The sequence below is a fragment of the Solanum dulcamara genome, chromosome 7, assembly GCF_947179165.1.
Source record: "Solanum dulcamara chromosome 7, daSolDulc1.2, whole genome shotgun sequence".
In the NCBI taxonomy this organism is placed as follows: domain Eukaryota; kingdom Viridiplantae; phylum Streptophyta; class Magnoliopsida; order Solanales; family Solanaceae; genus Solanum; species Solanum dulcamara.
Genome location: NC_077243.1, coordinates 77,581,615 through 77,595,088, shown reverse-complemented (window position 1 = coordinate 77,595,088; position 13,474 = coordinate 77,581,615). Strand labels below are relative to the sequence as shown.

At 35.7% G+C, this 13,474-nt stretch overlaps 1 protein-coding gene across 2 annotated transcripts; it reads right to left on the bottom strand.

The window, feature by feature from the left end:
* Positions 1 to 471: 471 nt before the first annotated feature.
* Positions 472 to 12,574, bottom strand: LOC129893762 (helicase-like transcription factor CHR28). 2 transcript variants are annotated; one of them, XM_055969143.1, is made up of 12 exons: positions 12,129 to 12,574; positions 9,158 to 9,197; positions 8,757 to 9,053; positions 7,085 to 8,265; positions 6,426 to 6,497; positions 5,358 to 5,435; positions 4,361 to 5,243; positions 3,658 to 3,788; positions 3,345 to 3,566; positions 1,615 to 2,199; positions 1,316 to 1,525; positions 472 to 1,062 (listed from the first exon to the last, which is right to left on the bottom strand). In XM_055969143.1, exons 1-12 carry the CDS (start codon positions 12,273 to 12,275, stop codon positions 958 to 960), a joined length of 3,951 nt encoding a protein of 1,316 aa, XP_055825118.1. In that variant the 5' UTR covers positions 12,276 to 12,574; the 3' UTR covers positions 472 to 957. The 2 variants fall into 2 exon arrangements, with proteins under 2 accessions (XP_055825118.1, XP_055825119.1); XM_055969144.1 differs by having other exon boundaries at positions 8,757 to 9,050.
* Positions 12,575 to 13,474: the final 900 nt, after the last annotated feature.

Genomic DNA, 13,474 nt, shown 5'->3' with positions numbered 1-13,474 from the left:
CAGTCTGGAAGAAAGAAATAGATGTTTTAAGAATATTACTAATCCAATGCAGAAAGTAAAAGAAAACTGCATTAATACTTTGTATTTTTGGTGTAAAGAGGAGGGAATAGATGAGGTAGAACAACTAGTAGATTTCCTAGGCTCTCCGTAATTATGATTACTTTTTTTTTTGATAATTAGTAATGTCTGTAATTATGATTACTTGCATTGTCTTTTTTTGATGGTTGCCAGCACACACACATTGCTGAGGAATACAACTTTACCTTTATCCAAAAAAAGACCTTTGTAGTTTGACCCTTCCCCAGACCCCGCGCATAGAAGGAGCTTAAAGTACCGGGTTGCCGAACAAAGCAAATGAAGCAACTGGTAGTGGACAGAAGGGAGAACCAAAATGTTACATAATAGAATTGGGAGGATCAAAGAACTTAACATTACATCCACAATATAAACCACAATAACATAGAAGAAAAGTTCTATAGAAACTTCAAATGAAAAAGAATTGCCATGATGCCATGGTTCTGTATTAAGTTGAATGTGAAAATTTACAACCCAAAAAAACTAGAAACAAATATACTTACCGTCTACAACTTAAACTACTAGGCAAAATATCCTAACCCTATCCCAAGAAGAAGTCCATGGGATCTATCATTTACATTTTCTAAGCAAAGAATCTACAGAGACAGATCTAAGTCTCATCCTCATTAGGGTGTGACCCACTAAAATCCAACCCCTGCACAAGGTAACCAACCAATAGCTATAAAAAAATGGATCATATGAATCTTTGAAGATATTCTCATAATCATCTTTTAGTAAGGTCATCTTTTCTGTCAATACTATGGAACCTAAGAACCAATGCCTCAATTGTATATGCTGCTAAATCAGTTTTCAAATTAAAAAAATATCAAGATAGCCCAAGCTGCAATTGAACATCAGCTTACTGCAAAAATGGGATGCCTATTAAATCTTGAAAAGGTACTCCAGGTCCTCCACAGTTAAACGAGTCTGTCGGCTACCAGTCTCATCCTCTCCAAACGCAGAGGCAACCATTTCTCTTTTCTTTTGCTGTGAATACCAGTGTTACCACACATTAGAATTCTAGAATATAGAGGAAGTGAGAAACCAGCAAAGAAGCAGAAAAAGGAAACCACAAACTGGACTTGAACAAATAATGAAACCTAGTGATGGCTTATGCTGACATCTAAATCCTTCAACAGAAGATCATGACCATCTACGTTTATCATTATATTGATAGAAACACTTTAGGCATGTTGCTAACTTAAAAATAAAAAGAGAAAAAAGATGAATAATGTAATACCTGAAGAGCCAAAATACGATCTTCAACTGTATCTTTTACAGTCAACCGCAAAACTGTAACAGGACGGGTCTGTCCAATCCGATGCGCCCTGTCGATTGCTTGATCCTCAGTCGTAGGGTTCCACCAAAGGTCCAAGAGAAGAACATGACAAGCTGCAACCATGTTAAGCCCAAGGCTTGCAGCTTTCAGAGACATAATTATGACTGAAACCTGGCATAAAACTTCAAATTAGTCCTGTGATTTATAAAATAGTAAAAAAAGAGAAACACTCGGTACCAAGAAGATGGATATCTTATAACCTCAGGAAGTGTGTTAAAATCTTTGACAGCCTTGTCTCTAGCAAGAACAGACATCGTTCCATCAAGTCTACGGTACTGAATTGAGGAATTTTTTAGACAAGCTTCAAGCAAATCCAACATCCCCGTCCACTGAGAAAAGACAATTGCCTTCTCTCCAGCTATTGTGGTTGTGTCTTTGGAACTTCTATGCACGCTGGATTCTCCTGCATGATTATCACATGTATTTCCTGAAGGAGAAGCTCCTTCATCATCTGATCCTGAAAGGCGACCACTAAGAGTGCAAACCTTAAGTTTAGGCAGAGATTCCAGCACCTGAAGAGCAGCTTTAATCTTGGATGAATCATATGGACCACAAATTGAATTTTCAGATACATCAGAGCCAGCACAGTCACGGTTATTTTGCAGCCTGGGTTGATCAGATAGAGAATCGCCCAACATTGCTTTAGTGAAAACTGAAGAACCACTCAGATGAGCTTTGCAAGCTGATACAGGACACTGAGTGTCATCACCAGTTAAATGCTCACTAATACACTGATTGCAAAAGACATGTCCACAAACTGTTACAACAGCATCTTCAGGGGGATCCTACAAGATTGTCACAAAAATGCATTAGGAGGCAAGGAAGAAACAAGGAGATTCATAACAAAGAAATCCAAGACAAGAGAAGTATAGCGTAATGTCACAAGAGACAGATCAAATAAGTGTAGTTGCTGACAACTAGAAAACTTATAGGCTGAAATGATCATTTTAAAACTGGTGTCACATATCAAAAGCATCAATGTTGGAACATTTCTCTGATAACCTGTGGTAAGTAATCAACCAAAATGTAAGCACTATGTTCCAGCCACAACCTATTTCTATTTTGCCTCGAATAGAGTAAATCACTTGAGAGCATTATCGAAGGAAGGCGCTGTAACTAGAAATGGCAATAAGTTGTATTAGTTTAGCAAAGGCAAGCATCACCATGCGGATCCATCCTAAACAACAGGGCAAGGCTAAGCAAGAGTCATACTACACCATTAACCTCAAAAGCTGCAGATTCTAAATAGACTGCCCAGCAATACCGGAGATAGAATTGGAGAAAATACAAAAATAGAATACAAAGATATTAAAAATGCTACAATCATAAGGATTAAAAAACATAGCATGTAAATATTGATACTTAGATGCTGGTTGTTCTTTTAAACTAGTCTTGGTCCTGATGTTTACAAATGCCTTATTTTAATAAACGAGAAATTTCTGAGGGCCAGTGGCGCACAGTTCGCAACTCAATGAATACTGAGCCCCTCTCTCTACCCTTCTCCACTTAAATGCCAGCTCCTCTACCCTTCTCCACTTAAATGCAGAAAAGCCTAATACACTTAAGTGTCTTTAACAATTGAAAGATTTCCACATGGAAGTTGAGCTGTAAAAAACCTCTTTTCTAGGTGGGGGTCAGCTTCAATGCTAAACTGAACCATGCATGCTTTTAACAGAGCAGCAGTGCTTGTGCACATAATCTTCATAGATTTACCCTAGATAGTATAGAACCTGGCAACACTTAAAATATCTGAAAATTATAGTTCAGAAAATCCAATTTTTTAGATCATACTTCCTTCAAATTAGAAAAGGATATATGACAATAAAAAGGCCACCTAAACTATAAAGTTGCAAAATAAGAAGCAGCACCGAAAAAGGAATAATAAGATCAATATAAACATGTATTAAAGAACACTTAAATGATAACATACATTGCATATGCCACAAATTGCTAAAGAAGCTTCCAAGCAATTCAAAAGGTCAGTTAATTTCTCTCGTGGTAATTTCTTGGCTTCCTCAATAGATGATCTCCAAACAGAACCGGAGTTGGAGCCTCCAACAAGAAGAGGGTGATCACAAGCTTGTCTCAGTCGTAAAAGCATCAACAGTATGTTCACATAATTTTGTTTGACTGTCCCAGCAGCAGCATATTCCTGAATAGTCCAGAATTTGATATGTTAAAAGAAGAGAATAATTCAAAGCCAAAGTTCTCGAAATCCAATATACAAAATCATCTAAACATACAGCAAACTGAGCACGTGATTCAGCTTCAAGTTTGCAGTAGAAATCTCGTTCCTCATCTGTAAATTCAACTTTTCTCAGTACAATGTGTTTCTCTGGAAGGTTGATAATGGGTTTTCCATCAATACATGTACCTAGATCAGATAATGACTGTGTTAACTCTCAATTTAGGTATTAAAACGTTGTGTGATTAAATTGATAAGCCAGACATGCAAACAGTAAAACAACCAAGTAGAAATGATCCAGAAAAACAAGTCGAGTTTGTTGTGTTCATTACGTACAAGCACCTCATGAATACAAACAGCTGACAGGCAAAAGACTTTAGCACATCATTTCAGAATTTAAGCAAACAGTCAAAACAAGTTCAACAAAGCTGCATGTCTGAACATTTGTGCATAATATGTTAAAGAAACAAACAATAATTGGACACAGATGAGCCAAATTGACCATATGATCCTTTTCTCTTTGAAGGAGAAAAAAAAGAGGAACTTTGGAATTGTTTTAGAAAAATAAGCCTTATTTCAAGAACGAATCTGCACAACACAAAGGAGCGCAATAGGGAAATAGAGGACTAACATATACTACAAACAAATGGTGAAACACACCAAGGAATCATAGTAAATCATATAATCATATTAGAAGCAAGGCTGTCTGAATGGTATATAGCTTTATAGGGGTAAGTACATGCAAAAGTTTTTATTCTCACCTTTAGTGCGACGAAGCATAACAGTCTTAAGCACGGCCTGCAGCTTTCTGTACCCGGTTGTTGGGTGTCTTTGGATTGGAACCTTGATTGTGGAGCAGAATTGTTTATACACTGCATATGGATCATATTTGAGAAATCTGAAGTAACTATAAAGGTCATCAACTGCGTTTTGGATAGGGGTCCCAGACAAACACCATCTACGTTTAGCTCGGAGACCCCAACAAGCCCTAGCTACTTGGGTTCTGTAATTCTTGATGCTTTGAGCCTCATCCAGCACGACCCTATACCATCCCACCCTGGCAAGAGGGCGTGCAGTGGCTTCAAGCAATTCCTTCTCGACCTCTTTTTTCGCCTTTGATGAACTTTTCTTTGAGCTCGAAGGAGTTTTTCTCTTTTTACTAGAAGGTAATTCATGAGTTCCTTTTCCTGTCTCATCATCATCTTCTCCAACAGGCTGCTTAGGGACCTCCATGCTTACGATTGAATATGTTGTGACCACCACATCATACTTTGCTAGTTCAACAGGGTCCTTTGTTCTACCGCTACCATGGTATACTAGAACAGAGAGATTTGCTTTGCTTGTTACCTTATTGTGCAACTCCTCAGACCACTGACGGAGGACACTAGTAGGACAAACGACAAGGGTACCAGCAGCTGGCCTCCCTTTTGTATGCAAAGAAGTTTTACAGTCCACGCTAGAATTTTCATCAACTTGAAAAGAATCGGCACCTTGCTTTGACTTGTCAAGCTCAGAAAAAACATCATCATCATCTAAATTCAATGTCTCTGTTTTAGTTTGTCTGGTGATGGCTGTAGAAAGTCTTGAAGATGGAGACCTTTCTTTGAGTATAAGTGCAATTGTTGAAATAGTTTTTCCAAGTCCCTACAAAAAAATAAAAATAAAAGACAATCACTAAGAGAGGGTGACTAGTCGGAAGGCAATGTTTATCATGTAGACAGATCAAAATTTGGCAAATTAAAAGTGTCAAAAGATAACCTGATCATCAGCAAGAATCCCACCACAACAGGGTACACCAGCTTTTTCCTTCTTAACCATCCATGATAAAGCAATGCGCTGTGCATAAATTAAATTACTGTTAATTGGATAATTCCTCGCATATATTAAATATATAATATGTTTTATCTCTTGTTATTTTGCCATTGTAGATTCTCCTTCAGATGGAGGAAGAAGCACTAGAGAAACTAACTAGTCCGCGATATGTAGCTGCTAGGTTATGATGCATGTACGACGCAAGGAAATTTACAAAGAAGGGGAATGAATATTTGCAGCAGATGCTACTTGTTAAAAGGTGGAAGAGTGCAGGAGCCATCTTTTCTTGCACTGCACAAGAAACTATGGGATCTGTTTTTAAACCTTTTTAACTTGTCTTTTGTCTTGCCTTCTCACTGTGAAAATCCTGTTGGCTTCTTGGGGCAGATGTGGGATCAGAAAATCAGTACGAAGATTACGGCATGCAGTGCCAGCTTGTGTCTGTTGGGGTTTTGCAGGGCGAAAAAAACTCCAGGTTGTTTGATGGGAAAACAGTTTCTATATAGATGCTAAGTTTTTTGGCTTTTTGGGATTGACAAATGACAGACGTTGTAAAAGATGGAAACAGCATGTTAGATTTCATAAACTCACTACAGGAATAGATCTAAGTAGCATATAGGAATCTCTCATTTTGTTTTTGCATAGAGATTACCCTGACCATCTTAATGCTTTGCTGTTTTATATTAATAGTATCTTTAGTTATCAATTTAAAAACAAAAAGTTGAACAATTCAGGAAATACACAATATATTCAACAAATAAAATAGTTCAGAGAATTCACATATGATTGATGGACTTGTCAGCAATAAGTTATTTTTTTTTAGCTAATGAAATTATGTTAGTAAAAAATTATTTCTCTCAATTCCCATGCAATTGCACTAAAAATTCAAGTAGACCCACTTAGTACAATATTGATGATCTCTCATCTTGATGGTTAAACTTCAGGTACATGCTGCACTTAGAAAACTGAACGTTACAATTCCTATAAAAATAAAACCATGAAACAATACTCAACCTGGTGTCTCAAAAGAGGAACAGCCAAAAGACCATCAGGTGGACTTTCTTCTGATTTCGGCTGAGAAAGATCCTGCAACAGGTATGACAGCCTTAGTCTGATCAAAATTTATTCTTAAGGTGAAAACAATACACATTTTTCTACAGGTGCAAAGGGGCCCCATGCAGTATCATCATTTTCCAGCAAAAAGAACTATAAACACAGACAACTTTCAGAAGTCAGGAGAAGAAATTTCCTGTATTGATCATGCACATACACAGCAAACAATAAATCCAACAGCAGAAAAGAGCAGAATCCAACATATCCCTTGAATTAATCATATACTTAAAGGATTTCAACTCCCTCCTTTGAAACTAATAAGACTATTAACAACAAAGATACACGAGAACAAATCATTCAACAACAACAACCCAGTAGAATCCCACTAAGTGGGGTCTGGGGAGGGTAGAGTGTACGCAGACCTTACCTCTACCTCCGAGGCAGAAAGGTTGTTTCCGAAAGACCTTCGGTTCAAGTGCCTCAAACCCAAGTGGGTGAGACCAGAGAAATAGTTACGGAATAATAATAATTTTGAAAAAGGGTAACTAACATTACAATATTTCAGAGCACAGTTCTTGCAGCATGTGTACATTGAGACAGTGACAGCTATTGGTCCTCACCTGCAAGGCAGCTCGATAAATGACCTGTTCATCATTTAACTTCGGCCTCATTGGTCCCACTTCAAACCTCTTTTGTCCCACTTCAGTTGGAGCAAAAGAGTCAGTAATTGTAGTACGTTGTAGAGCAACAAGAGACTTGCCATTAGCACAAGGATTCGCCTTTGCAGGTGCACTTATATCCTCGAGAATGCATAGATCATCATCATCCTCACTATGGCTTCTTTGATTCAACAAACTTCTCTGAATTCCTTGATGAGCGATTGTAGATGGACGAGAACCATTAACTTTTAAGAACCTGCGTTTTTCTCCCTTCTCTAATTTTGCACAACGGAACTGTTGCTTCATTGAAGTTGATGGTAATGAGACAGATTGTTCTCTAACCTTCACATCCATGAGTTGATCATGAGGAAGCAGAATGTTTTTTTCTGAAGAAGTTTCTTCAAAATTATCAAGGTGATAAGAAGGCCTATTATAGTGAAGTACATCATTTTCATCCTTTGGATAAACCAAAAGATCATTACTTGAAAGGGAAGTTACAGGAGCAGGACAAAATGAATTTGCGAGCTCAGAAACTGTAGGTATATCAGCACCACCTAGCAGTTCATTTTTGTCATTACTTCTGCGAAACTGCTGATTTTGAAAAAGGAAACTTGACTGATTGCGAGGCAAAGGTTGAGGAAATATCTTTCCCAGCATATTGCTGTCTGTTAATCTGGAAAACAAGTTGCCACTATTTAATAATGAGTGGTTACCACCATTATAATAGGCACTAAAGTCCCCAACACCAAAATTTGGAGTCATATGACAGTCAGGAGCCTGCTGAACTCCGTCACCTGCTCTTGTTGTCCAATTCCCACATGTTATTCCAGTATCTGAGTCAGCAATCCCAGTTGTATGGTCCAATTGTTCATCCATTACATTTAGCATCTTATCATTGTGAGACAGTATTTCAAAATTAAGGTTATTTGGTGCATCCTGCTTCAAGAAAGAATATGTATGGAAAGGTTGTGCATAATTATCCCAATTTCCAGGCAAAGTATCAGAACTCTGACATGAACCAAGTCTAGCATAGTATTGATCATCTGAAGATACAGCTACTTCCATATTTGATGTTTCCTCTGCAGCTAATGTTCCTGAGCTTTTCAAATTGTTCTCTGCAGCTGATTGGCTTAGCAGCAACCCTAAAATGTCAATTATGTTCTCGAAGAGATTAAAAACAAAAATGAGTAGATAAAAGAACTCCAACAGAAAAGAATCTAAGACCAAAGTTGAGAATAACAGAAAGGCCAACTACAGAGAAGGTCAACATACATTCAGAGCAAGATTCATGCTCTGGAGAACCAGTGTTAGTAATGAGTTTCGCATATTGTATAGCTGATATCTATATTCTATTTATTATATCATTGATATAATCCGTATTAAGGGGGTATTTGGATTGGCTTTTTTTAAGTGGCGTTGGGAACACCAAACTTTTGGCTTTTGGCTTTTTTTAACTTTTCCAGCCTTAAAAAAAGTGATTTTTAAGCACTTTTTGTGTTTTCCAAACACTTCCAAAACTAAAAAAAAGAGCTTAAAAGCCAAAAGCTACTTAAAATAAGTCAATCCAAACACCCACTAACAGCAAAGCTAAAACAGCCACAAATAGGGGACATCTAAGATTGAGTTCCCTTACTTTCTTGCTGAACATTAGATGAAGTACTCCGAGAGATATGATCCCTATCACTGAACCATTGATTGTCCTGACCAGGTGTCCACAGGCTTCCACAGAAACTATGTACTGGAGAGCATATATCTAATTGAAATCCAAGCTTTCTGCCATCAACAATTGAATTCCCTGCAGAATCAGATGAGCCATCGGAAACACCAGTCCTTGTATCTGAAACTTCTGAGTTGGACGAAGGGGAAACTCCAATGTGTCCAAGTAATTGAGCCCTTGAAGCTGAAGCTCTCTCCAAATCTGAATAATCTACTTTAAAATAGCATAGAGATCAAGAATCATAAGCAACATAATCTCATACCAAATTAATAACATCATCAAATTCCATAAGTATCCAAGCAGGGTTATCAACTAACCTTGTCCCACGTCATTTTGTAATAAATCCTCCGGCATACTCTGCAAATCGATACTCAAATATTAAAATAATTGACAAACTAGGGTAAGAATTGTAAGACCAAACTATGCACATGATCCAATGAGAGACTGCCTACAATATGTATCCCCAGCCGGGAGATCGAAAGAAAAGAAGACTTATAAGTGTATGTTTTTACATAACCATCTCGTTTTTGTTTTTTGACTTAGTGACCCTGGTGGCCCGATTTCATTCATTAAGATTTTTGTCAACTTATTCTACAGTACAAAGTAATATCGGAATTTATCGTACAGCTCACATCAACATTAATTGTGTTTGTCCCAGGTCCAACACCTCTTGGACACAATAATGGAACCAGTTGCCCAGTACTTATTCAACAAGCCATTGAAATTTACAAGGTGTGTTGTCTAGAAGTTTTAGTAATCCTTATGAGTAATTTTGATCATCTTGACAAACCCATTCCTAAAGCATAGTACCACATATCTCTATTTTCTATTACTAAATATTCACTGAACTTCAACTGTATTAAGTATTTCCATTTGTTCAATTTACTCAAAGACGGCTAAAGATTGTTTCTATCAACACGTCCTTTATCTGTGAAAAACCTAAATCATACTACTTGAGTATTTCCATTTGGTCAATTTACTCAAACACATCTATAAATTCATTCAACCAACATGTCCTTTATTTGTGAAAACTTGCGGTATCCTGCAAAAGACCCCATCCACATCCTCACATAGAGGAAAAGAGGGAAAATAAGTAAGAAAAGAACATGAATATATTCAATACTTATAGACTAAAATAAATAATGAACATTATACTCTAATAAAAACTCAATTATACAGATAAAAGAATGCTAAAAAGTCAAAATGGTTTCAACTGAACAAAGTCTTTCTTTATATGTTGTACATATGACCATCACAAAAGGTTTTTCTTTATATTTCTTTCTTCTTCAATGTTACATCATAATATCTATGAAGCTTGAATGACCGTGTGTGCGCTATTTTTTGATTGATATCTTGGAATTTTCAAGAATATGTATTATGGTTATACAATGACTCTCAATGATTAAATTGCAAAAACTACCCTTTCAGATAAACCAATCAATTCCTCCTTATGTCTTCTCTTGTTCCATATCCCAGTGGGAAAGCCAAAATTAACCAACACTGAGATCTCTCTCCGGAACTTCAATGGGACCACAAGAATGAGAGAAATGAGTCCCTATTATATACATACTAGCTGGGCATTCAAAGACCCAAGACTTCACATATAGTAATTAGTTCTAGACGTCTAGAACTAAAACACACTAAAAATGCATAGTTAGATGCTCAAAGCAGAAACTTAATAAACTCTATGAACTAAAAACAGAAGAAAGAATTAATAATTTCAAACGAAAAATTAATAGGAACTCATATGGAATACAGAGTCAACAACAAATACAGAAAAAGAAGGAAAAGAAGTAGAAAAATAGAAAAAGAAAAAAAATGAGAATGAATCTCCTGTAAGGCTGTAAGCATCTTAAATGCAAAAGACAAAATAGTTCACTAAAAGTGTAACAGGCTGGGCTCGATCTCGTTCCCTGTTGGCAGAAAATACAGCCCTCAGCCAGTGGCACCAAATGATCATTTGTCAGTATGGTTGCCACTTTATATATTTTGCCATATTTATTATATATACATACATACATATACACAGTCCCGACTGAGGTGTGTGGGTGCCATGGCACCCCCTCCCTCAATAGATCCGCCCCTGCATGCATCTCTAGTAACTAATGAATCTAGCTAATTATTTGCAAGATCATGAGTCAGTCATGATTCTATGCACAAAAATAATGAAGATAAGGTGCAGTTGGATTCTTTCAAGATGACACCTGTTGAAATTTGCACGACAAAGAAGTCATTTCACTGTTCACATCTTAAAGTGCAAAATTCTTTTATTTGAACGTCTTTTCGCGAGACTCTTCTTTCTTCCAAATGTTGAATTTTTTATTTCTACAAAACTTATCTTATAACACGCGGCAGGTATATTGTATTCTAGTACAAACACATAAAATAATCACTACAATGACTATCTATTGTTGTTATATCATATCTTTTCCATTCCACTTGGCAATCTAGTCAATTTTGCTAAGACCTCTATCCAGGAATCTAATGCAACACGACAAGGTAAGAAATGCAAAAGTACCAATTATCCTTACTAACATAATAAAACGAGTGGTGGAAAGTTCCACATGTCTTTACATCTCTTCTCTCTTAATAAATGAATGAACTCTTAATCCAAGTGAGCCCAAACACAAGTCATGAGTCATTACGCGTAAAGGTAGAGCTAATTCTAAATAGTTTCCAAATAGAAAAAAGTGGATTCTTTTTAGGACAAACTAAATAGGAAAGTATGGCATACAAAATGGGACAGATAGAGTAATAATAAATAAAGATAAATCAATCGTATCCAAACTTAAATGACAAATCTCAAAGTTAATATTTACTCTATTTTCACACATTCACACAATAAACAACAATTTGATCCCAACATGCAATGCTCAATGGTATATTGTCCCATCTAACACCTTAAACTTTGTCCACTTCTTTGTACATACTCCTTCCGTCCATCCATTTTAACTACTTATCCGGTATTGACTTGGCATACACCTTAAGAAGCCCTAAAATAAAACGATAATTTTACTATATCACCCTTTGAATATAATAAATTCAATGCTTTCGAAAATGACTAGTTAAATTACAAACTTACTGATAAATTATCTCTTGATTTTCCGAAACTGAACAAGTAAAAGCCGACACAATGAGCTTACAAAAACTAGATCAAAAGCAAATTGGAAAACCCTATGCCTTTTAAGAACTGCATGTCCAGTTCTCACTACCCAGTAAGAAAATCATCATCACTAACAATACCATGCTCAAAAGTTCACAGTTTTTTGAGTAAAATTTAATTTTTACCTGCTCAACAGGAAGATCCGATTTCTCTTCAATAATGCTTAACAAATCATCAATATCCATACTTGGCCCATCAAAATTCAGATCAAAATCAACCGACGGATCTTCCGATGATAACCAATACTCCGACGCCTTGTCCGCCATCATCATCGCAACCAAAAAAAAAAACTCAATTCCCCACCAACTCAAACGTCAAATCCTAGAAATTCATCAAGAAAATTCCAATACAACGCCGTTTTTCACGCAAAAGAAAAACCCAAATACCCAATTCTTCTTGCTTTTTTGCGATTCAAAAAAACCCCAAAAACTACTCAAATCAAATTTATGGAATTTTTGCCCTTCGAAGAAAATTCGTAGAGGTTTCTGAGTAACGCGACTTTTCACTTTTTTTTTAATTATTTTTTGGGGGGTTTTGTAGGAATTTTGTTTGATTATATTTTGATAAGGAAGAAGAGGAAGGTGTTGAAATAGGTTTTCGAGACTTTTAATTTAATTTTGTTTATTTTATTTTATTTTATTATTATTTGTTTCTTTGGAGGAATCCAAATGTGAATAGAAGAAGTGTTTGTTAAAAAAATAAAACTTAAGGCCGCGTATTTGTCAGTTCAACTTTTGCTGTCTCTTGTAAATATAAATAGGGGTAAGTGTACAGCGGATGGAGTTGTTTTTTCTTTAACTAAAAGTTTCAGATTCGAGTTCTGAATATAAAAAAAAAATTAATAGAAAAAACTTTCTCCTAAATGAGGCCACACACGATGAGAATTTGAATTAGTCGAACTCATCAAATGGGAAACCAAAAAAAAAAGTCGAATCTAAATCTCTTGCCAAAAGACGGATTCATGTTGATTTTTTTCTATGTAAGTTACTCGCTCTGTTTCAAAAAAAATGGTGTAATTTGACTTGGTACGGAGTTTTAAAAAAAAAAAAAAACTTTTCAATCTTATAATCTTAAATTAAAGTTATGTCAACTATATCAAAATATCATTTAATCTTGGTATGGAGTATTAAATAGTGGATGTTTCATTTCTGAACTAGGAGAAGTATTATTATTTGGTTATATTTATGTGATAGTATTTGAGTAAGCATATAATTAAGAGATTCACTTTATCTACTTTTTATGTTTTAAATTGTCTATCTCATTTAGAAATGTTGAATAAGTGGATTGATTTGAATATGGACAGATTAAAATGTATTTAGTTAATAAATGAGTAAGTCATTACTTAGGTGGAAATAGACTATAAGGATATTTTAATACATGATATATAATTTTAATTTAAAATCAAAAAATTCAAAAAATTATTTTTAAAAATTATTTGTCCAGTTAAATCAAGATAAATAAATTAAAACTA

Coding starts and splice junctions, on each gene's coding strand:
- LOC129893762 (XM_055969143.1), bottom strand. CDS start 12,275: ATGATGATGGCGGACAAGGCGTCGGAGTATTGGTTATCATCGGAAGAT. Junction 5,244..5,357: donor GGATTCTTGCTGATGATCAG/GTTATCTTTTGA, acceptor ATTTTTTTGTAG/GGACTTGGAAAAACTATTTC. Junction 2,200..3,344: donor CAATTTGTGGCATATGCAAT/GTATGTTATCAT, acceptor ACAATCTTGTAG/GATCCCCCTGAAGATGCTGT.